At 24.7% G+C, this 27671-nt stretch overlaps 1 protein-coding gene across 2 annotated transcripts; it reads right to left on the reverse strand.

Moving 5' to 3' along the window:
* Positions 1-572: 572 nt before the first annotated feature.
* LOC112682526 (protein ELYS) lies at positions 573-27464 on the reverse strand. Of its 2 annotated transcripts, XM_025553164.1 has the most exons (25): positions 27174-27464; positions 26872-27102; positions 19937-20080; positions 19711-19858; positions 19520-19654; positions 19078-19228; positions 18038-18230; positions 17857-17971; positions 17141-17437; positions 16880-17073; positions 16639-16819; positions 16410-16550; positions 13324-13489; positions 12035-12271; positions 11853-11970; positions 11619-11791; positions 11446-11555; positions 11238-11382; positions 10784-10956; positions 10591-10702; positions 10291-10525; positions 9700-9812; positions 1542-6366; positions 1318-1430; positions 573-983 (listed from the first exon to the last, which is right to left on the reverse strand). In XM_025553164.1, exons 2-25 carry the CDS (start codon positions 27085-27087, stop codon positions 893-895), a joined length of 8526 nt encoding a protein of 2841 aa, XP_025408949.1. In that variant the 5' UTR covers positions 27088-27102; positions 27174-27464; the 3' UTR covers positions 573-892. The 2 variants fall into 2 exon arrangements, with proteins under 2 accessions (XP_025408949.1, XP_025408942.1); XM_025553157.1 differs by having other exon boundaries at positions 26872-27464.
* Between the last annotated feature and the right edge of the window lie 207 nt (positions 27465-27671).

Here is a 27671-nt window from a genome sequence, read left to right on the forward strand (position 1 = left end):
TTTGATGAAGTGATGAAATGTAAATATGGTTTTCGATTTCAGTTAGATCGAGATAATGTACACAAATTTTCAGTAGACATTGATTCAGGTCTATTTTTTTTTTTTTTTTTTAGTCGGTTAAACATTTTAAAATTGTTATAATATTTTATGATATAACGGTAAGCGTAATATAATTTTGCAAACAATTTGGTACATAACACTAATGTTGTTCTATCTAGATCAGTTACGAGATTTATTTAAATAAATACAGGTGTATTACTTAAATATTACATAAGTAATGTTTTTTTTCATATTAGTAAATAATGGTTTGCTGAACTTATTTAACATTAATATTGATTTTGTATAAATTTAAAATCACTATAGTATAGTTTAAAAATAATTTAATATTAAATTTTACAACTATTTTCATCATAATATATACATTTGTATAATAATGAGTAATACTAATATTGTCATGCTAATTAGACACATTATAATTTTCATTCTTATTGAATATTAAACTGCATTATACTAACCAATATTCATAACAAAATTAAAAATTAATTGAGTTAACAAACTAATGAATAACATACAGTGTAATTTTATTAATTAAATAAAATACATACATTTCCAGTTAACTTTTGATAATTATAAAACTATGTATAGTACTGCAACACTGTTAACATCCTGTAACTTAAGAATAACAAGAAATTGTGTGAAAACTTATTGTATAGTACATCAACAGAAATATCCATGAATACAATTATAATATTATACACATAGTATAGTCCTTTGAAAAAAATAATGAAATAGTAAAAACAAAAAATTCTGGTAGCAGTACTGCAATACTTGTAGTATAAAATAAAAATATTAACCTGTTTAAAAACATTGAAAATTATATATTAGTTTTTACTTAATTATTAGACTTTTTTTGCTTGATTTTTTTGGGGGTTTTTTTATTTTCTGGTTTATGAGCGGACAAGTTATTAGCAGTTTCATCATGTCTGAAACAAAAATTAAATTTATCAAATAGGTTAAATAGTAAAATGTATTTGTTAAAACAATTCAGACAAAAATCGCTTACGAATGGGCTCAAATAAAAAAACATTTAGATTTATTGTTGGTTAGAAAAATTGTATAACACTTCAATTAAAATTTGTGAGTTTTACATTCACAGGTTTTTTTTGTAGAATATAATTAAATAAATTCATATTATGATAGTTTAATACTAAAATAAAATTTCTTTAGTAATTGAATGTTCACGTTATACATATATAAATTAAATCAGTGAAATCCAATTAGTTTTATTATTTAAGATAAGAAAATAAAAATTCTTACACTATCAATGATGTAGATTGTAGAGATTTATCTAACAATAAATGTTGAGATCGTGTCATACGTCTTTCAGACAATGGATCATTTAATGGGTCAATAGGCGCTTGTATTGTTTCCTAAAAATAATATCAATATTAGAAAATTTTTCGTTTATAACTAATACTATTATTAATTGCTTTGATAAAATTTTTAAATCAAGAATAGATAAATATTTAAGATATATTAACCTTAATATTCCTTCTTCTTCGTTTTGGCAGTTCATCTACATAAGTCTTCTCTGTATTGCTCTTAACTGTTTTCTTTGGAGAATTTTGAATTTCAGTTGTGTTACTGCTAGAAGTTTTACGTTGTTTACTGATATCAGCTTTTGGTTTCTTTTTTTCTTTAACAGCTATAGGAGAATTAGAAACAACTGTCTCAACAGATGATTTGTGTTCATTTTTTTTATTTCTATAAACGATTGGCTCTACAGAACAAGAAGACTGAAAAGTCTTTGATGTTAACATTTGTTTAAAAACTATAGCAGAATTATCATCAGAGCTATCATCATTTTCAGAATTTAAAACACCCATAGGTATTTTGGTATTTTTATTTGCAGGAGTGAATAGCTCATTTAAATTTTGATTAGATTCATTAGAATCAGTTTCGGATTCAGAAATATAAATGGACTCATTTTGATGAGAAATTTTTGGTTTTTTCCTACTATTAACAAATTTAGAAGTTGAACGTTTTTGTTTAACTTGAATTGCTTTTTTATAAGTTTCCATACGATCATTTTCCTCGTTTTCTTCATCTGATAATAATAAATTGACACTTGCACTTCGTTTTGGCCTTTTTGGTTTAACAGCAGATAATGTTATCGCTGGACCGGATTCAACTGATTTAGCTCTTCTTTTTGGAGTTTTAGCTTTCGTTTTAAGTTGAACATTTGTATCATTAGGTTCAATTCGATTTGATTTATTTGCTAAGAAATTGAATTTTGATTTCCTAGTTGATACATGTTCACTTTCTACATTTTTATTATGATTTAAAAAGTCTTCTTCAGGAATCAACTCTAAAGCAAATGCAGGTTTCACAGGAATTGAAGACTTTGAACATCCACTTTCTTGTTTTGTTGAAACAATGTTGCCTTGACTTTTTGATTTTTTCCTAGATAATGAAACTGTCACATGTCTAGTATCATCTTCTAACATTTCAGAAGCACGAAAAAGATTTAAAGAACCAGCTATTGATTGATTTAGGTTAGTTTCACTTTTAGCTCTAGTTCTTCTTTTAATTATTTCAGTTTCAGGTAATTGACTCGATTTGGTAGAGCGTCTTCTCTTTCTAGAACTATTAGTTTCATTATTTATTTTTTCATTGACGTTTGACATTGATACACTAAGCTGATTTTCTTCAACTTCAGAAGATTGTGGTTGTTTGGTTTTATACTCAGAATCATCACAAGAAACTGTACTATATCTTTTTGTTCTAATTACACTACTTCGTAAGGACGTACGTCGACTTGAATTTAGATCACCAATATCTTCCATTTTATCAGTTTTATCTGGCAAAGGTTCTATTTCTTTATTCTTAACCATTTTATTAGTGGTAATAATTGTATCTGATAATGGAATCAAAACAACATATGGATTAATTGATTCTATGGGGATTTTATCACAAGATTGCTCACTTTTTGGCAAATTAAAAGTGTTATTTAATTCTAATAACGGATTATTGGAATTATAAATTTGTAGATTTTCAGTAGTTGAATGAGGGATAAGAGATTTTGCACGTTTAGATCTGGTCATAATAGTCATGTTTGATTCTTTTTGTTCACTGATAGCTCTAACACTTCTTCGAGGCTTTGGAGTAGTTTTCATATCTTCTGTATTATGAGAAACTATTAATGATTTCTCAGTGAATTTTTCTTCTTTTTTATTATTTTCCACTGAGTAATCAGCTAGATGATCTGTTTCACATTTTCTTTTTTCAGTCATTATTGGAAGGATCTGACTTTCATGATTAATTGTTGATTCTAACTGATCAGATTTCATAAGTAGATTAGTATTTATTGTAGAAATTGGTTTTTTTGTTTCAGAATCTTGAATTATATCATTTTGTAGTAGAGAATTGTTATCAGATGGAACAGAAAATTGATCAATAATATTAATTGTTTCATTATTTTCATTAGAGTCTGGTTGTAAGCTATTTAATCTTGAGCGTTTATGTACAACCAAATTTTCATCAGGATTGCTTTCAGGTAATGATTCTAATTCTAAAATGTCTTGAATGTCATCAACTACCTCTACGTTTTTAGGTTCGATATTTGTAACCATAATTTCGTCGTTGTTTGTATTAAGATCTTGTGTTGTGGGTGTATCAGTATGTGGAGTTACAATAAATTGTTCTTTATTAAATGAATACACTTGACCAAAAAGAAACATTGGCTTGTGGTCAGTAAAATCTTGCTGACCAGAAAATGAATCACCAAATAAAAATGGAGTTGACTGATTAACATCAACTTCAAAAGATCCTAATTGACTCAATTGAGTTTCAGTCATTGTGGTATGATTTGGACAATTTTCAGGGATTAGACTCGACTTGGTTATTGATTCTTCAATGTTATTATCATTGATAGCAGATGGACACTCTTCAACAGCTGTATTCATATCATTCTGAACTTCTGTTAATATTTCATCATTATTATTTTTCACTTTAATAGAGACATCACAATTAGTGATGTCATTAATATGTTCAACTGTTTCATTTATATTTTCTTGACCTTTTATACTTGAATTTCCTACAATTTCATTTTCAACCAGGATATTACTATAATTTTCTTTTGTAATATCATCTATTTCAATATCATTACTGGGTATTTCTTTAGTCGGATCAAATGCCGAAGATGTATTTTTTAGCATATTTGAATTCAAGCCATCAGAAGAAGTTATTATAATATCATTTTCACTTTCTTCTTTTTTATGTACATCAAACACATCCTTCTCAAGTGCAACATTAAACTTATCGTTAAATTGTATCAAAGTGTTTCCTATATCTTTTAAATTATGTTTTTCTAAACTGTTATCTTCATATTGTTCATCAAATTTTACATTAACATTTTCCGAACCAATTTCTACATCTTCTTGATTAAATTCTACACTATATTTTCTATCAACTTCTTCATTGAATTCTACAATATCATTTTCTGAACAGATTTCTTCAACTTCCTCATTTTCCGAATCGATTTCTTCAACTTCTTCATCAATTTCTAGATTATTATTTTCTGAACCGATTTCTTCAACTTCTTGATTAAACTCTACACTACATTTTTTATCAACTTCTTCATTGAATTCTATAATATCATCTTCTGAACAGATTTCTACTTCCTCATATTTCGAATCGATTTCTTCAACTTTCTCATTTTCTGAATTTAGATCTTCAACTTCTTCATCAATTTCTATATTATCATTTTCTGAACCGATTTCCTCAACTTCTTCATTGGATTCTACAATATCATTTTCTGAACAGATTTCTTCAACTTCCTCATTTTCCGAACCGATTTCTTCAAATTTCTCATTTTCTGAATTCATATCTTCAACTTCTTCATCAATATCTACATTATCATTTTCTGAACCGATTTCTTCAACTTCTTGATTAAATTCTACACTACATTTTTTTTCGACTTTTTCATTGAATTCTACAATATCATCTTCTGAACAGATTTCTTCAACTTCATCATCAATTTCTACATTATCATTTTCTGAATTTATATCTTCAACTTTCTCATTTTCTGAACTAATTTCTTCAACTTCTTCATCGAATTCTGCATTATCATTTTCTTCAAATTTATTATCAAATTCAATATTATGATTTTCAAAATTATTTTCTTCGCATTCATTGGGATGGATATACATTATATGATCATCATAATTTTCCAGATGATGTTCTAAATTTGTACCACTACTTTCTTTGCTATATTGCAATCTAGGTTCATCTACATCATATTCATTATAATGATTCTCATCAGTATCTATATTATTACCTTCATGGCACGATTGTAAATAACCATAATTTACACCCATGGAAGATATGACATCATATTGCTCCGAATTCATTTCTTCTTTTTGGTTATTTTCTTCTCCTGAAAATGAGATGCCACATGAATCCACGTCATTTTCTATTTCTTCAAATCCTTCTTCGCCTTCTTCTTCTTCGAATTCTTCTTCTTCGCCTTCTTCTTCTTCACCTTCCTCTTCTAGTTGATCATCATTGTTATCTTGGATTTTTTCTTCTTTATGCGATTTAAATCTACCATATCTTGTATTTTCTAAATCGCTATCACATGATGAATTAGACTCGGAAGAACAATCTAATGTTTTTATTGTTTCAGTAGAACCAGACGAACATGCCGGAGAAAATTCTTTTTCTATTTCATCTTCATTTTCTGAATCCAAAATAATAACGTCATCATCATCTTCTTCGACAAGATGTTGATCTCCTACTAGATAAGAACATCTAAAATTTGAATTAACATCATTACTGTGCGATATGGATTTTTGAACTACATTCATTACAGGTTCAGTATTAGTTGCTAAACTATAGTTTTTAATATCAAATGCAGAAGGGGCTGAGCTTGTTATTTTCTTGTATTCAATTTGATCATCGTATTCGTTATATTTATATGTAATGGAATTTGTATTTTCAGTCACTGATTGAGGATCTGATGTTACTTTGACTTCATCTTCATCTGATGATGACAGCAAAAAAATAGTATTTACTTCAGTATCTGAGGGTATTAAATCTCTTTTTTTCAAAGAAGTGTCTTGCGTTTCTAAATCAATTAATGAATAGACTTCAGAAATATCCATTTGTTCACATTCATCATCTCTTTCATCAACTACAGTTTCAAAATCTAATGATTCCTTTTTAGAATTATCATTGGGTAAGTCTATTGATTCTTTAATTATTTGATGAGAAGAATTATTGGAATCACTACTTTCAACAATGAAAATATCATCATTTTTATCAATATCAGGCTTCGAAATGTCCATCATTTTTTCAGACTCAACCCTAAAAAATAAAATGTATATAAAGATGATGAATTTCAAACCTATATTTTTATTTGGCTCAAGATTAATAATGTGGGGAGTTATTATGGGAAGTTACCTTTTTGCGCAAAAAAAAAAAAATTTGTTTTGAGTACAGCCTTTTGCATCAAAATAAAAAAAAAGGATATTATTTCCGTTTGGGACAAAATTTACTTGCGTAAACATTTTACATTAACGACTTGGTTAATTCATATACAGATTTACTGACAAATACTATATAACTGATTTACAGCTAATTTAACTAAAACCACTAATATCTGTGAATCTTTTCGTTCTCACTTAAATGAACAATTTTTTAAATTTCAACTTGATATTTTTACATTTTTAGAAATTTTAATTTAAACAGTTCAAACAGATATTTTTATTTTAATATAAATATTAGTATTAAAAATATACCTATCCCTCAAAAAAATGCAAAAGTTAAAACAAGTTTAAAATTTTTTTAAAGCCAATGCGAATTATAAAAACAAAAAAATAACGTGTTACTAATATGTAAAAATAGTTGCATTTAATTACAATAAAGAATAGGATATGTATGATGTATTTATTCATTTTATTATGATAATTCGATTGATAATTTTAAAATGTTCATTCTATTGACTATTAATAATAGTATATCATTTTCAAAAAAATGTTTAATTTTTTAATTATTTTATTAATAATTTTTTTTAATTTTAACTACTGATTATTTATTATTGTTTAAAAAAAAATATATAATTATTATTATTTTTAAAAAATTGTAGAATTTACTATAGTTGATTATTATTTAAATAAAATTGTATTGATTATTATTAGGGCTCGGATTTTAAGGCATATAAAATTTTTTATACATGTACATTTTCAAACATAAAAAATATATAGGTATATTATAGGTGATGGCAAACCTTTTGAACAGTGCGTGCCCAAAATTACCTTTTTTTTTTATGGAGCGTGCCACGAAAAAAATATTAAAAATATTATATTTTGTTATATTATAATTTGATTGTATAATTGAAGTATTAGTATAAAAAGGTTAGTTTAGGTACATAATAATAACAATAATATATTATAAATAATAATAATTAATATAATTTTATTGCTTTGTTAATTATTTATATTATATTATATTATAGGTCCTATAATATATAATAGTAAAACTTTTCATGTGCCATGGATTTGCCATCCCTGTTATAGGTATATAAGATAGAAATCTAATTTTTATTCATCAATTTCGTTTCATGTCATTCTGATTCCATATAAATCAATTAATTTTTGCTTTTTATGGCTTGCTTTTTTGTATAAATGATTTTTTATTGCTTTATTTCAGTTATTTCAACTGTCGAGTTTTTGAATGTTTATGTTATAGTAATAATGATAATAAAAAAAAATTGTTTAATTAATAAGAAATGTGAAACCCGGAATAAGGACTTAACGGTTATATTGGCTTATTATTATTTTCTTTATCGGCTTGACTGTTAAATGTATTAAATGTATAGTTTATCGATTTACAAATAATCTATTCTTATAACATCGATATCGACCATTTTATTACCATAAATTTTAGTGTTTGAATTTAAAAAAAATGTCAAAAGTTAAAACAAATGTATTTTAAAAAACTTAAGAGTTAGAATTTGGTGATTGTTTTAAGATCATTCTTTCACTATGTATAAAAACATTCTGTTAGACACTAAAGTCAGTTTCACTACTTCAAATCTTACAAAATACATTGTAATTAATAATTTTTTTAATGTAAATTAAATTTTCAATTTTCTTTATTCACTTTTATAACCAATAAATGTTAATTTTTGGTTATGGTTTTTTTCCTTTTTTTTTAAAAAAATAAATATGCTTTATTTTTGCTTTATCAAAATAATTTTGTCATTTATTAATGAATTAACCAAGTCGTTAATGTGAAATGTTTATGCAGGTAAATTTAGCGCTTATAAGCTGTCGGAAATAATAACCTTCTTTACTTTGGCGCGAATGGGCTATATCCAAAATAAATAAATTTTTTTTTAGAGCAAATGGGTGATGCCCATAATAATAGCTCATATTTTCAGTCAATTTTTCAAATTTAAATGTTCAATAAAAATGTTAATAAACAAATTAAACTAAACTAAAGGACAAAATTCCTAGATCAAGTTGGATAAATATAATAGAATAATCAGAATAGAAACTGATAAAAAAATACATGGTAAGATAGGGCAAAAAAAAAAATTCGGCCACCATTTTTATAGCAAAAGTTATATTTGATTTATGATCTTTTTTTATTCTCTATTTTATGGTTTTTACTTTGCATTTACTTTTTAAGTTTCGTGTTGCAAAAAATTATTCTATTATGTGAAGATTAAGTTAATAAAATAGAATACAGGAAAATATTTTGAGATCTGAGACAACATTTTAACATTTTTTTTTATTTTATACATGATATTTTTTCTAAATAATTTAACACAAATAAAAGTAAATGCAATGAAGTATTAAGACAGAATAACTTAAATATCAACAAGTAAAAATAATTTTTGTTAGAGAAATTTGCAAACTGTTATATTGTTTGGAATGCATTTTTAATTATATGTTAAAATTGAAAATAACTGCCTTAAATAAAATGATGACTGATTATCTGTTATCAGCCTATCGCCTAAAAGTGTTCATCCAATAAAGTAATATAAAGAAGCTGTTAAATTATATAGTAAAGTGCAAATGGATACTGAGCAAATTAGCCACTTTTAGGTGACAATTTTTGTGGCCATTTCTATTCGATACAGTGCATAAATACTGTGTACCAAGTACAACATTGTATTATACTAAAATGAAAAAAAAAAAAGAACAAATCAACATTTATTATAATATTAAAAGTCGAAGCTGTAATTCTTTAATCTATAATTGTAAATCATAGAATAACATTTTAATGGTCTATAAATTGTTTATGATTCATAGACTATAGTGATAAAAATAAGTTGACTCTTGATATAGGTAAATGATCGAATATTTGGCTTCACTTGAACACAGGCAATATATGTAATGGCCTCTTTATATGTTAACTCTATGGTCCACCTCTTGGTATTATATTGGTCTATTTAACTTGAAATCAAATTATCGTTCAATGTTTTTGAAATAAGAATCAAAATGAATTTGATCTTATTACCATTTATTTAGTGTTGACTGAAAAATCTTTCTGGCCAAAATAGTGTACATATACACACACACACACACACACACACACACACACACACACACACACACAAAAAAACTAATTTGTGCCTTATTTCAATCAGAATTCAATAATAATTGTTATATAATAATCGTTCTAACTTACTGTTCAATTGAAGTATTATTATCATCAGGTAAACTAAATCTTAATATAGTTTTAGAAGCTGGTTTCTCAGCGCCTTTTAAGGATAATATTCTTAAATTTTTTGCAGATCCCGTCTAAAAATAATGTAAGAAAAAAATTTAAAAATAAAAATATTTTAATATAAAATATTCTTAATCACCCTATTTATACATACAATTATAATACAGAATATCTATCAAAATGATTTTCAAAAGTTTCCTTTACTAATAAATACATATTTAATGTAAACCTGTACTCGAGCTTATCAGGCGTTAATTCAATAAAATAAAAAGATAATAATAAATACATCAGTTGTACTTTTATAATACTAATAGTATATACATTAGGTATTTTTTAAAACAAAGGCATATAATTTTTATTCAATTATGACAATGTTAATGGTTAATAGAAATAAAAATCTTGATGAACCTAAATTAATGTATAATATTTCATTTATAGTTTCAAGTTATTTATTTGTTGGTGGTCAAGATTATTAATATAATTAGCTAATGATATATTTATAAAAACATATCTTATTTTATTGATTTAAATTTTGTAGTTATATAAACGTACCTTTAAAATTGATGAATAATTCATTACAGAAGGTGACGTAAATGTCTTTTCTACTAGTGGAGTTTTTAGAATTTCCAGCACATGTTTTTCAATTGGCCTTTCAATAACATCATCAACAACTTTTGGAGGACTTAATATATAGTCATCAGTTATTTTCCTTCGTTTCTCATTATATAGTATATCATATGAAGGAGAACGCTTTCGTGTACTATTGTTTGGTGGTATAATCAGATTTCTACAAAAATGTATATAATATAATTAATTATATGAATTATAAAATAATTCAGATTAGTAACTTACATTGAATTAGATGACGATTTTGGGGAATTTATTAAATTAACCACATTATCTGTTTTTCTTTCCGTTACATTAAACAATTTAATGTCATTATTCATACATTTCGTCACAATATCTAATATAAATTAATTAATTCTTAACATCAAAATTATATTTTTTGAATATACATTAACATATTTAGTATCTAACAACTAACCTGTTTTTTTGTATAAACTTTTAACAGGAGGACGATTATAATTTTGTTTCATGGTCATAGGTATACTTTTATCGAATCCACTAACCAAAAGACTAGTTATTGCCAGACCATCATTACATTTTGATTTATTTATGCATTCTAATGATTTATTCAGTTCAATAGCTTCTATATACCTAATAAATAAATAAATATTATGCTAATGTAAGTTCACTGAATAAAGTAGTAAAAATGTTTCTCTTATAATACATTATTAATAAAATCAACAGATATAATGAATATACTGGTACATTTTTTTTACAATTACAAAAAACAATAATCTTTACAATTTGGTAAAATGGATAAATAAGAGTAATATAAAAATCAGGAATCGGTTACAAAACAATGTAAAATAAGGACTAAATGCACTATATATTTTTGAGTATAAAATTATTTTAATCATATGAATATTTATTACCTTCCTCGTTGTAGTAAAAATAATAATTGAATAGATAATGACTCCGGGTCATTAAATTTTTTTAAGTATGAATAAAACAATTCTTCTTCTTCCAACTCCCAAAGATATTCTATCAAACATTTTAATTTACTTGTTTCTCTGCATCCTAAGAATAAAAATAAAATGAATAAAAATATATATTTATTACACAAATGTTTCATAAACTTACTATCAAAAAAATATTCAAATAAAATTTGTTTTTCCTTAATTGGTCTAGAACGTATATAGTTTAAGCCATCAAAATATTGATTATTCAAAACTTGTAAATTGATATAAAATCTGCAAATCATAATTTAGTTAATAACTTAAAGCTATATAAATAATTCAATTTATTTGATTTACTTGTGATCGTTAATATTTTCAGGTTTAATGTTAACAAGTTTCATGTAAAATCTTGCCCAAAAATATTCAGTTTTAAATACAAGTAATTTTAAAACAGTCCAATGGAACCAATCCCATGATTTATCATTGTCTATCATCCATTCTTTATTATTTGACAATATTTCTATAGCATCCTGAAAATATTAAATTTAAAAATAAAATAAAAATGAAATAAATAACAAAAATAATATTTACTTCAAACATGTCATGATCAAATAACCAGCTAGCACGACATAGTGTATTCAATCCTTTATTTTCAACATCAAATTCAATAGCAAAATTACACATACGATTTGCAAGCATTACATTTAGTCTGAAATAATTATATTTGAGTAAATTATTTGATCAATTAAATGTATTTTAAAGTAAAAACTTACTCTTGTGAAGAACAAACGTCAATCAAAAAGTAAATTATAATGAAATCTTTCACTTGATCAGATAGTGCTGAATTCAAATAAATTCTCAACAGGCATTGAACTGTAGAGGGTGGATACATGCCCTTAGTAGCTTCACTGCCTTCATGTTGCCATTGCTCGATTAATTTATTTCCTTTTGGTTCATTATAAACAATAGCATCAATTAAATATAACTGTGAATCTCCAAATTCCATTCGCCTAAAAATCAATAATCAATATACTACACATGTTTTGTGATAGTTTTATAATCAAGTGTAATTACTTATTTTTCAATAGATATATTGAAAAATTATAATAATATTGAAATTGAAAAATGTTATTAATTTTTTTTTTTTTTAACAAGATATTGAATAATTTAATATGAGAAATCTATTGTGATCATTGAGAATAAAAACCTCCAAAAAACAAGAAAAAAAACTGTGAAACTAACTACTAAAAATAAATCTTATGAGGATATATTATATCTTTTTAATAATAAGATACAATGAAATATCTTTTAAAGTATTATAAAATGGTAGTAAAAAAATGGCTGACATTTATTATTTTTAGATTTTGAACAAATGTTATCTAGGTTATGACTTATAATATTATTATATTTACATCTAATTATACAATAATACATTTTTATATTTTTATACAAAATACTTTAAATCAAAATATTTTTAAATAACCTCAGTGATAATAGTCTTACTTATAAACTATTAAGTTAAAGGACACAACTCTTAAATACGTGAATATTAAAGATGAAAAATTACATTTTTTACTAAATGTAAATACATTTGTTTTGTCAAATTTAAATATCCTTTTAGGTGTAGAAGACTTAAGATATTTTTTTAACTTATAAGAAAAAACTTAGAATATATGTAATATAAATTATAACTTAAACACAATTTAAGGATAAATTTTATCAAAAAAAAAAAAAAAAAAATGTATAACTTGGGAAGACATAAAGATAAAAGTATGGAAATAATAATTAATGAAATTACAATTCTCCAAAATCAAATTTCTAGGAATCACAATTGATCAACATTATAAGAGATATTCATTCATAAATTTTAAAAATTAAAATATAAAAGCTTATATAACACTTATTTTTGAGCAAATGTTAAAAAAATATTGAACAAGAATGCAGAGAGTTACAAATGGTTTTTTTTTATAAATTGTTTTATTAATTATATTTATATATATATTTATATTAGGTTTAAGTATTTAATTATTTAAAAAAATATTTACACTAAATAGTTACTCACCGTTTATTAGCATACTGAATTAAAGAAGTAAAATCACAATGTAGAATACCTTGAGTAGGATCTTCTTCAGTAGATTCTGGTAAAAGACCATAGTTGAGAAAACATGTTACTGCTTTAAAATATTGAGTGACTAAGTTTAGTGTATAAACTCGAAAAGAATAATCAACTGAAAAATAAAATAAAAATTATATTTCATATATTTAAAATAAATATAAGTTATAAAATAAATTTAGCAAGTTAAAAATTTTATTATTTAAGGAAATTCCATATTACCGATTTTTGGAGCAAAAAGTTTCAGCATATTGACTTAAGTTTTATTCCGATAATTATTATGAAAACATATTTTAATTTATTATGAATTTCATTTTGAATCATTTGAAGTAGAAGTATAAAAAAACTGTCTTAACCTGTAATATTTACTACGAGAATTTCTAAAAATACGAAATTTATTTTTTATTATATAAATAATAGTGGTTTGAAGAATTGTAAGTTGTTTGTCAATAAAATGAAGTCTGTTTTCAAAATTGTTATTAGAGTAAAATTAAAATCAGTATATTGGAATTCATTTAGATCTATGATTTAAGAAATAATTAAAAAATAATCGCTAAGAAACAATTTTGATTTTAGGTGTCTTCTGACATGCGAGTATATAACGTTTAACCCATTTCCTATTGAATAATCGCGTTTATCTAGTAACGAATATCAGGAATCTAAACATAATCTATTCTTGAAAAAATTAAATGCTAATTATTACCGACATTCCCAAACAATTCAAGGTTAGTCCAAAATAATTAATGCTGCTGTGACTGATTATATGACATCTACACATTGTGGTACATTGCACACATGATATAACGATAAACATCAATTACTTAAGTAATATTATTGGCTATTCCGTTACTCATAGGTCTTAATGCACCTATAGTTAATGGTTTATTCAGTAGCAAATATTTATATAGTTATTTAATATGCTAAAGATAAATGGATTAACTGAATTTGAGTGAGCCAGTTTTATGTAAAAATATAAAAAAATTGGTAAAATTTAAGAAACAATGTTTGTTGAAATGAAAAAAAAAATTAGGTAATGTGATTAATATCAAAAAGAAAATAGTTCAAAAACCAAATTATGATTTAGTTGGTTCGTAATTAAAAACCTAATCTAAGTTTGTCTATATAATACTATCAATATTTGATTTTATATATATTTTTTAATATAGTTACTTCTTTCAATTAACTCAATTATAGTTGATTTTAATATTTTAGATGATTATTCATTGATATTAATTTTTATAACTAGTATCCAGACTTGGGTAGTATTTAGAATACTTTTTAAGTATTTTGAATACTTTTAAAATACTTTTTTTGAAAGTATTCAATTAAGTATTTTGAATACTTATAACGAATATTCTGAACACTGTATTTCGAATACCGTTAAATCATCTCTTTTTTAAATGATTTTATTACTCTGTCATATCTTGTATAAGCTAATATCAGGTATTTATTATTGTTGTAAATCATTAACTATAACAGTTATGTAATATAAAAATACAATAAAATAATATATTTAGTCTACAATTTCAAATATTTCTGATGAGTGAACGTTTATTATTTTCATAGTATAAAAATTAGAAGTATTTTAAAAGTATTCGGAAAAATTTTAAAGTATTCTAAATAATGTATTTGAATACATTTTCGGAATACTATTTTTTGTAAATATTCGAGTATTTATTTTAAATACTTTTAAAAAGTATTTTACCTAAGTTTGCTAGTATTTCTGATTAAGCTTATTCAAATAATTCCATCGCAACTGATGTGATAGAAATCCTCTAAGGAAAATATTTAAATATATTCACTCCAGATGATATGAAATTGGTTATACTATTGAGTAATGACTATAACATATATGATATTTCAAATTTAACTGCAAATGAAAATAATAAATTTGGTACTTGTTCACCTGAAGAAAAATTTGTATGGTATCACTCCAAAATAATAGTATAAAAATTAAAATTCATGGAAGAAGAGTAGTAAATATATCATATTTATTTCAAGAAATCAAAAACATTGAGAACTACAAACACCATTTGATTGTAAATTTAAAAATGATAGTTAACAGTGAAAGAAAGTTTGGCTTGAAATAAATTTTAAGTTTTAACTGTTGCAAAAAAAGTTAATCATCTGAAAATAAGAATCTTATGGCTAAAAATATTTCGGCAATTATAAGCATATTAAATATTGTAAGTGGTTTTAATCAGTTACAAGAAATTATGTCTGCAATAGAAATAATGAATTTAAAACAGAAGACATACCAAAATGAGTATGATCATGTTTGAAAAAGTTATGAAGAAATTGTGTTAAAATCAATGGATAATGATAACTTTAATTATGTAGAATTTGCTTTTAATTATTATTGTCATTAATATTACTAATAATAGGTGTATAATAATATGTAAACATGCATTGTACATATTGTACAAATTACAAAACCTGCAATTTACATATACCATGACAAAATATAATACATAAAAATACTTAAGTATTCGTATTTAACACTCTAGAAAGTATGTTGTTAGTTTTTGATGAGTGACTATAGATTTATAGGATTGAATATTATAAGTAGTTTTGATTCGGGCAATAATCTAGGACACCGGGAACAAACAAAACATACAATATGATAAGAAAAAACAGTACAGGATTCCTAGTTGGTAATGGTTGACAGTGAGTAAAATTGTTTTTTTACGGGTTACTAACACTAATGATTATTACTACTAACACAACGACACAGACAACAGAAACATGTTTAAGAATTTGGCTAAATATTGTTCCTTAAAAGCGTGTGATAATAATATACTCCTAAGTATACATTTTATTACATACATTTTTGAATTATAACATTAATCTAAAATTTTTTTGAAACATTAATATATTGTATGAACATAATGTATTAGTGATAATCAATCACTTATATGAGATTAAGCAAATTATAATATAATTATAGTATCTAATCTATGATTTTTGATTATAAAAACGACTGATTAACAATAATGATAACTAACCAAAGTTAACATAAAGTCAAAGTTTATTACCATTAATTATATGAACTCCATAGATAGTATGTAAATCTTTGAGAAAATTTTTAACACATTCCATCTGAGATAAACAATGATTTAATATTCTTTTATTCTTTTTATCCAATTGAGTACCAGAATAGTCAAATAAAGGAACACCTAAATATAATTAAAATTAATAAATTATTAATTTATAAATAATTATTTGTACATAAAAATGATTTATTAATAGGAATTTAATACTAACATAATTTGTCAGCAAATTGTTTGACAACCATGACATGCTTCCAAAGACATTGAACTAAATGTAAAATGGTAGCCCCAGTAGATACATATGTTCCATTTTTCCATTCTTCAGCACAAGCACTAAGAACTGATAAAATTTTGTTTTCTACTAAAATTGATATTATAAAACTTCTTTTATCAAGCTGAAAAGAACATATTTTTATTAGTAATATGTGCATATTAAACATATTTTTAATTCTTACCAAACTGTAATTAACATAATCTTCTGGATTATCCCAAAAGAATGGTCTTAAATTTGTTTGTAAACACTGACTGAATACTAAACTTGGATTTGTTAATAATTTCCAATTTTTTAAAAGTAACTGATCTAAAATTTCTTGTTGAACACCAGCATGCTTAAATTGTATAATTTCTGAATTCATTAAACAATCGCACTCTAGTAAAAAAAAATAAATACATGAAAAATCAATTTGATAAAAATTCCAAACACAATAGTTAATTACCAAAATAAATCGAAGATGGATAATAAAGTTCCTCGACATTACTTCTAAAATTGTAACCAAATGGACGCAATGTTCTGTCAGAAATTTTAAAATCTAAACAGCTAACATTATGAGGCAATTTTACAAAACTAGCATATGAGTTGGATACTTGAAGATGATTTATATATGAAGGCATTTGAGCTTTATACCACTGATTAATATCAAACAAAAATATATATGATTCTTGATCAGCATCAACATTTTTACGTATTTCGATTAACATAGCAAATAATCTTATTTCACAATCTTCATCTATGTCTAAAAAATAAAATTAATAGTTATTAACTTCTTTTACATTAATTAATTTAATATATGCAGAAAAAAAATTTAATTATTTAATATATGCAGAATAAAAATATTACATTTGTAAAATTACTAAAAAGTTTAGTAGAAATATTTTGAATTTCAACAATATGTTTTACAAGAAGGTTTTACATTAAAGTTATATTTTTATTATCATTTTGATAAAATATTTATGAAGCATTTATGGACAGTTATGATAATAATATACAAGAACATTGTATACATAATTTTTTAATACTTGTATAAGTATTTTAGTAGAAGTGAAATAAATATATGCAATTTAAATTTAGTGGTGTAACTTAGAAATTTTATTTTAAAAATCTATTTCAATTTAATAAAAATTAATAATTATTTTGTAAAAAAAATGTGCTTACCAGTTTCATTTCTAAATAGATTCATATTACACAAGGATAATGCAGATATACAACGTCCAATTCCAGTCTCTTTCTTTAATGACATTTCCAATTTTACACCACTTCCTTTATATGTCTTTATAGAAAAATAGTATTAAATGTAACAATGCACATTTTTCAAATTTTAATACATTATACTTACTTTATATAATAAATGACCATTAGGCATAACAATTCGCTCTTCATAAGTTAGTGCAATCATTGTTGCATTTGGAAGTTTAGAATTATCTGATTGAATAACCCAAAGATAACACAAATTATTTGGGTCATCGGATGGTTCCATAAAACTAATATGAGTTACTGGCATAACACATTTTGGCTCTTTTAATAAGCATCTGAATTAAAAAGAATAAATGTGTTAAATATGAATAAATAATATTTAAATAAAAATTGTTGATATAATAATAAGTAAATTAATTAATTAGATATTATACATGTTTGTTTAACCGAAACCAAGTTACATTTATTTTGTTTGTAAAAAAATAACTTATTAATTTATAAATATATACCACAGCAATGAGCTTGTCCAAATTATTATAATTAATATACTTCAATAAATGTAGTATGATTATATATAAATCATTATATTATAATAATTATAATTTTCATTTAGTATATTGTATCATTTATTATAATTAAATTAATAAATCAAACATATTTTAAAGAAATATATCTAAAAGGATGAATATCAGGATTAAATTCCCTACTCTTCTAATATATACTGATTTGTAAGAATCAAATTTAAATCATACAATAAGATCATTTTTAGGTAAAGAATTGAAAGTATAATTTTTAATACAACAATTTTAACCAGACTAAGGAAACAAAAAAATTGATAAATAATTAAAACTGTCAATTGACAATTTTAATCTCTAAACTGTTAAATAGTTAATACCAGAAATATATGACAAATTTTAAAATATTAAGTTTTTCAAATTTAATAATTTGAAAATAATTATAATTTTTTTATTTATTTAATTTTTACAAAGAATACTGGATTTTAGCGAGAAAAATGCACGTAAAGTAAATTCAATTATTTTTTAAGATGATTAAGATTTAAGAAGATTCTACATTTAGCTCAAAGCATTCTTTATTTAATAAATTAATTAATACTAAATATCAAATCGAGTTTGAGAATAACATTATACACTTAATTATTAATGGATAATGATCAATACATACATGGTGCGCATTATTTTACAATCCCATAGTTGATAATGACCAGTAGAATATCCGATAGCAATAGTATTGATTTCTTCGATATATAACAAACTAGATACGTTTAAGTTTAGTTTGCCATTGTACTGTTTTTTACAATACGCATAAAAATTTTCTAAAATAAAAAGATATTAACTTTAGTTTATAAGTATGTACTTAAAAATATAATAAGACAAAGTACTTATTTATTATTGTATGATGAAAGAATATTATTATTAATTAAAATACCAAAATTGATTTCCTTTTTTATACTTCACAAATGGTGTAAATAGACATTAATGTTCATTTCACCAATGAGTAAAGTATATCTTTAAATAATTTTGATACAAAAACTGAGCTTAACTTGATTTTCTTAACAGTTTACGAAAAAAGAAATCATCATACAAGTTTGATGAAGCTTACATACCATTTATAAACATTGCTAAATGACTATCACTGTCATCACTCATTTCTTTAACTTCTTGACAATCTTCATTTTTTCTTACAATAAATATTTTACTAGGCCTTGACTCATTTACTACAATTTCATTTCTCCTCAGTTCTGTAAATAATTATTTGAATTTTATTTGATAAAAGCAAATTATTAGGTAAACTTACGTTGTTCAATGTGATTTTGTCTTAAATCAATTGCATAAGCAGCACCTGTAGCCAAACCCACTAATAATACAGTAGACATAACACTAAATTCATCACAAAGTAGATTTTCAGCAAGTGGTTTATTATTAATTGTGGAGATGTATGATATCTAAAATTTAAAAAACACATTTTTTTTTTTTTTAATAGAACAAATTAATATAATCTAATTAATAAATAATAACTTTACCGCATTTGGTAATTCAATACAGCGAATTGTAGTCAAAGTTGGTAACTGACATATAAATAATATTCCAGAAGATTTAAAAGAACATCCAACCAAAATAAAATTATATGTTTCTTCACAGTTACTTAATTCTTTAACAAATGTTATCTAAATAAAATAAAACAATACAATTTAAAAATCTATTATCTGATAACTTTTTGATTTTACATGAACATCAAAACAAAAAAACAGGTTTGGTCAGTGCTGTAACAATCATAGGTGCAGGGGGTGCACAGCACCGAGGCCCGCAGGATCAAAAGGCCCATAGCAGATAGTCGTCAATTTTTTTTTTTTAATTATATTTAATTTGATTCATAATTATTGTATTATCTTGTATTTAATTCTATATAACAAAATGTAAAAGTCTGGTCCATTTTAATTGAAATTATTTATCCAAATATTGGGAAAAATACTAAGCCTAGAGAGACATAAATAGATTAATTTTATATTTTATTGTAAATCATATTTATAAAATCCATAATCATATATTCATATTATATATTTTACCTATCTTTGTAGTTTATTCTACAAGTTTTTTTTTTTTTTAATAAAATAATATATATACAATTATGATCTTGTATACCTACTAAGTTGAAGCTTTATACAAAATTGTTTCAGTGAGAAAATTATCCATTGGTTCTTTAAAATTCAATACATCCACAAATACTATCCGATCTGAGGAGTAAAAAATGCCCATAGTGTGAAGTCAGTCCAACTTTTTTATGTATCTTAAGAAAAATAATCTTCATCTGGGTCTTTAACACTCTAGTTATGATACTGGGTTTGGTATTTATCAAGTTAAATTAATACTAAATTTAATTATCTTTGCATTTATTATAAATGGAGTTGTGAAAAATTTTAATTTTTACCAATATTTGTTTGAGCTAAACTCAGAAATACACTTTAAATAAAAATTACTGGTAATAGTAATATATTTAAAATTTATTATAAAATAGTCAAATAAGTCAAATGAGACAGGAAATAATTATTAAAAAAAAAAAAAAAAAAAAATTATTTGAATTAACCACAAAGAAAATAAAACATACCCAATACATCATGATATTTTGTACCATGTTTTTTAAATTTCGATGTATAATAGTTATTTTTATTTTAATATATAATATAAAATATACACAGGATATAAAAATAAAATAAATTTATTTAACTTCTGTTTGGTTCAAAGTTATATGAACTATTGAACTAGTTATTTCAACTATTTCCATTCAACTAATCTAATTAGTTTATAATAATGATACAATTAGAGTTTAATTTTAAATATTATAGTAATAACGAAATAATAGTAGCATGATTATAGTTCTATCGTTTATTTCATGATATATACAAGCAAAATGTCAAAGAGAGTAAATTAAACAATTATTATTTATTTTTTATTATAGTAAAATTTAATTAATATTAGCATTGACCATCATAGGCGTGCGCAAACTTTTGGTTCCAAGAGTACACACTAAAAATTAGGGCCCACAATTATTTTGAAAACCATTATAAGTACAAGAAAATGTTTATATAAAATGCACTAAAAATATTTTATTTTTATTTTACTCATTGCAATAAATATTACATAACGAAATATAGATATACAATCTCTTATAATAATAATCTATGTTTAAAAGCAATAACGTTCTTGAATTCGTCAATAATTTCATTAAAATTTAATTTACAAGCTAATTCTTATTTTATAAATATTAGTATTAATGATTTTTCTAGTCTATCTTGGCCCATAGTACATCTGAGTTTATTTTTTACAATGCTTAATTTGGAAAATATCTTTTCATATGAAGAACTTGTAACTGGTATAATGGTAAACATTTTTAATACTAAATACATATTATTAAAAACGATTGACTGTCCACATAACAGATTAAATACAGAACACCTGAGTTCATCATACTTGGAATCAAAAAAAATTAATTAGATTCATATTCACCTAATGTCAGATTTACTTTATTTCTTTTAACTGTTGAAATATTAATATCTAGATCAATACATTTGCCAATGATTATTATATTTTTGCTTGAAACTATGACTACACTAAAAAGGGTTATTTAGATAAAATAATAGATTTTGAAGGCTGTTATTTAGTAAATATCGTTTTATTGGTACTCTGGAAGCAGAAAATCCCGGAAAAATACTTTGTTACATTCTGATGTTTTGAAAAAAAAAATCATTCAACCATTGCAAAAGCGTTCAATAAAACTATGTTGATAGCCTCAAGGAATAAAACCTGAAAATGTCCTCATTTTTGTATCTGATGCTACCCCATATATTGTGTAAGCCGTAAGAGCCATTTGCACTCTATTCAAAAATGGTGCATGTAAGCTGTGTGGCATAAGTAATTCATAGAGTTGAGGAAAATATAAGATAAAATTATCAAGATGTCAATAAAATTAGAAGTTACATAAAAAAAAAATTTTTAAATTCACCATATCGTACACCAATTTTTAAAACTCTTGTTCCAGAAATTCCATTGTCACCCAAACCTGTTTTTATGCAATGGGGAACCTAGCTAAATGCTGTATATTACTATTGTGAAAATATTTTTTATGTAAAAAAAAGTTTTACTTAAATTGAATCATGAAGATTTGGCTACTAAAATATAAGCAAAAGAACTTATATCTAAATCAAGTTTAGATGCTAATCTAATTCATAAAAATCTAATTTCGGTTCAATTTCTTCAGAAATCAAAAATCTTGAGGCTTTTGGAATCTTATTATTAGAATCTATTAATAAAATAAAACAAATTGAGACTACATTCTCTTGCTCCTAATTTAATCAGAGAAACAATACCAAATAAACTGAAAAATAATGGGTTCAAAGTTTTAAAAAATATATTTGCTATTCTAGATGGAGAAAAAACAACAAGGAGAGATGGTATTCAGGAACTTTAAATTATATGGTTTATTTCAAATATACTCCAATTAATTCTGTCGACATCGAATTAGGTTTTCTTTATATAAGTAGTTTGGGATATTATTATATATTCAGTGGTTTGGGATCCGCATTGTACTGATCTTTGTCGTCAACTTGAGGGTGTCCAAAGGAAATTCCTCAATTACGCAAGCTACTCATTGAAAATTCTTTGCCCCCCGCATGATTATTCCCCTGTCCTATCTAAGCTCAACCTATCCACATTAGCTAGCCGTCGATATTCTCAAAATATTTCTTTCCTCACTAAACTTATTTCTTCGGATATCGACGCTCCAACACTTCTCTCATTAATTAATTTTAGAGTGCCTGCGTGCTTTACTCGCAACTCGATTCCATTTCACGTCCCTTTTTGTTCAACTAATTACATGTATAATGAACCTATAAATCGCATGGTAAGAATAGCAAATGAGGATCCCCACTTCATTAGTATATAAGTTATTTTAGTTTATAACTATTATTTAAAACTGTTTCTAATAATTTGTTGTATTGAGAATATTATTATATTATCATGTTATATGTACCATTTTACTTAAGCGCAAGCCCGTTTATATGTAAAAAATAAAAAAAAATAAAATAAAATATAAAAAAATTGTATCAGACTGTCGTCACAACTTATTGTTTAAAAATATTAAGCATCAACTAATTGGGCAATGTACTAATATGCGTATAGGTGAAAAAAATATGATATGTTTTTAATTTAATATAATTTAATATATGATTTTTCAGAATAATTATACATGAAATTGGAGAAATTGACACTTACAAATCAACTCTAATTTGAATATATTGGTTTACTTCTAAAACAATTAATTTGTTGATAGAGCAATATCAAGACCAAGACAATCATTAAATTGTATACAAATTAATGATATTATTAAAAGAAAAAAATGTATATTTATTTTTTTATAAAATGTTATAAATATTATGACTTTTTATTAATAATAAAAATTTATAAATTACGATTATCTTATATTTTATTTTAGTTAGGAGAGGGGTAGAAGGGTAGATCCTCCCTTGGAAATTATTTTCATAAAGGGTCGTAGAGACAATTGGGTAAATATCTTCAATTGTCCATACACAAAGGTTGAGAATCAGGCAACACAAATGTTGTCAAGTGAAATTATTTTGTCGCCTAATTGATAGTATTTTAAAATAGGTATTTCCATTTTTTTTAATAAAACTTTAATATCTCAAATCTTTTGATACCACAAACTTTTTTCTGTTCCTTTAACAACGATCAGACAGTCTTGAAGTGCAATGGTTAACAAATATTTTTGATTAAGAGTTAATTATTTTTTTATTATAATACTGAGTTTATTATATTCCAGTTTCGTTTTAGTTAAAAGTTATTTGTTTTTCCTTTTAAACATTTTTTTTTTTTTGAGTATCTAATCTCTGGAATGTGTACTAAGGTATTTGCTGCAAGAAAACACTTTTCTATGAGATAACAAGACAATACTATACTTACATTTTCTTTTAGTACTTTGTTATGTGCATACATTCTATTACATAATGTTACAGATATATATAAATACTATATCGATTGCATTACAATAACAATGATTCCACTATGGCGGGCATTTATAGTAATTACACATTTTGGTACACAGTTAGGAATATAACAATCAGGATGCACTCTTAACCACAACATAAGGGTGTTACAGTCAATGCATTTATTTTCAATGCTTGAATACACACAAGTGGGAAACACAGGAGTGGACAATAGTAAATATATTAAAATAATGACTAACAGAATGGACCAGTTAATGATAGGTATAAATTATGTATATAATAATAATCATATGGATAAATATATTAGAATATATATGAGACAAATAATCAGAAGTTACACGCATGAATTGTTAAACTTAGGCCACATTCTTATCTAACATAGAAAACTCCATATATGGAATTCAAATAACAATACCATATCAATACATCCGGTGGTACACACAAGTAAAATGACCAAACGATTAGAGATTCCCATGAGATTGGGATATAAGGGGGTCCCGAACAGGCTCTTTTTCAGATGTGTTTTAGTCTCGTTAATGCATACACCTTAACGCCAGTTTGTTTTATAAATTAATTATTTGGACTCAAAATAATTTTACAAATTAAATAAATTATACTTAGAAATATTTCAATAAAGTTAATATTTTAAAGTCTTGAAGTTGAGTTATTTATTTTAACATTATTATTATTCTACATTGATTATGAAGCTTAACAGTTGAGTGTGCTCATCTCTCGTTGCACTGTCCGGTACCCAAATACCGGCACGCAACAACTTAGTATCGTGGTCAGTTAAAAAAAAAAAAAAAAGAGTACAATACCCTTGAACATTCAGTACTCGTCATTGTGGTTAGTTGTTCAAAAGTACAGCAACTTTAAGTTATCAAGTATAAATCTTAAGAGAATTTGCTTAATTATCTTTTTATGCGGTAGTTGTTATCGTGGTCACCAAAAAGAGAATTAAATAAGCTTTTACCGCAGGGATCAATAATTACTTGTTTGGGAATCGATTAACAAAAAATATCTGTTATATACATTAAGCCTTTTGCATGGCGTATACAACAGTAACATATTAAATCAAATACAATAAATAAATATTTCATACAAGTCTTATATACATATTAACCCTTTGTCGACCAAGCATCGAATTAAGATATTTTTTAAATTTTTTTTTGCATAAACATGTTATATTTGACCTATATAAGACTAATTTTTTTTCGTTTTTTTTGTTTTCTTACTCAAATTTTACTTAGGACCCTGGTACTTGGAAGTACCATTGGTCATCTAGACATTATTTTTATTGGTACTTCGAAGTACCAACAGTCATTTTGCCATATTTTTTTAACATGTGGAACATACAATATTAATTTACAACTAGAGAAAAAATGATTTCTTCTCTTATTTAAATATTAAATAATATTTTTTTGTAAAAATAAGTATTACAATTTTTTTTAAAATATTTAATTCTAAATTAAAAACCTCAATAGCTCTAAGGTGTAAATTAAGTATTTTAGTCTGAAAAATGCAATATTATCAGGTCAACACCACATTAATTATTTTGTTGGTTGAATATAATTTTTTTTTATATTGTTATTTGTTATACATTTTTTATTTTTTTGTGAGAATGAATGGTACAATTTTGAATTATGTGTTAGTTGAATAATTTGAAAAAAATTATGATTCCATATTTGTCTTCATTTAACCACTGAAGTAACACATTGTCATTATTATTTGAAATTTTAAAAAATAATAGTAATTATGGTTAAATAATTCGGGCTGTTGTTAAAATTATTTATATAGTACGTAAAAAAAAACGATTTCACAAGCACGACGGTAGTTAGCAACACGACACGACAAAGACGAGTTGAGAACAGACTAAATTTCTCCTGTGATATACCAATGGTACTTATAAGTCCATATTATTATTTGTCAGTGTTTCGTTATATCGATAATGAATTCGAGCTAACCGAACAATATAATACACCTAGACATATATCTAAACATACAAAACTATTTATTTTGATCAAATTACAAAATATGTATATATAAATAGAAAGGAAAAACACCAAGTCATATACATGTGTTGAATACTGCAGTCCCCGAAATTAATCGTCGATAAAATGTTTAATAATAGCACAACCAATTTTAAAATAATGTTTATTTAATCGGTAGATGGTACTCTTAAATACCGACCAGTGAGAATCACAAATATATTGTTCACTAATATTTTATACGTATTTTATTTTAGTGGACTTATGAGTACCGTCGGTCGACAAAGGGTTAAAAAGAGTGCAAAATGAAATCTAAATTTCCAATGCCAAATATAACAACTTTGGTACTAATCACTAAAATCTTCGTTATTTTTCTCCATAAATAACTTATAGTAAATACATTTACAATTTTAGTTAACCCATAATGTTTATCATGTTAAATAAACTACATACCTTTAAAGATTTGTCCTTTTGATTAATAGCGAATGACTTAGATGAAACAATGGATCCGAATTGTTTTGAATAAAGAGTAATATCAGCTCCATTAGTAAACCAGGCATATTGACTGTTGGTTATTAAGCCACCAAACTTGTCGGAGTCGGGTTGAAACAACTGATTTGATATAGGGTGTGATTCGATAACTTGCAACACCGGTTTCAAAGCAGACATGACGGCAAGTCTAAACTGTTAAACAATACGAATATTAATCTAATCACGAGACAGTCTACTACAAGAAACGAGGAGATTCGACGGACCGAAAACTATTAAGAACGCATTATTATTAAAAGCTATAACCATAGAATTGCACGACGCGTATTACGACGATGGGTCAATAATGATCGAGATTTTTGAACGCACAGTTGACGCCATGTCGCATGAGCTAAAGACGATTGTCAAATCGCAATACGTCGATTACGGATACAAAGTACAAAACCGCGAGATGCCAATGACAATGATGTTAGTAACAACCTGATGAGAAAACGTGCGGGAAAAAAAATATCGGTAAAAATACATTGTTTTTGCCTACGCGTGATGAGGCCAGGAGCTTAATCAAACGATATCGACAGAACTCCGATTGAAGATAAGTTATCACACTTATCCTCGATTTTTGATTATGATTTATATAATTTTAATATTTAAAATTTATAATATTCATATAAATTTCACAAATTGACTATTCAACAATTTTAAATGTTTGATTTTGTATTTATGTGTTGAGTTGACATAATATACAACTTGTTATAGTAATATCT

The sequence above is a fragment of the Sipha flava genome, unplaced genomic scaffold, assembly GCF_003268045.1.
Source record: "Sipha flava isolate LNK unplaced genomic scaffold, YSA_version1 103_pilon_pilon, whole genome shotgun sequence".
NCBI classification, from domain to species: Eukaryota; Metazoa; Arthropoda; class Insecta; order Hemiptera; family Aphididae; genus Sipha; species Sipha flava.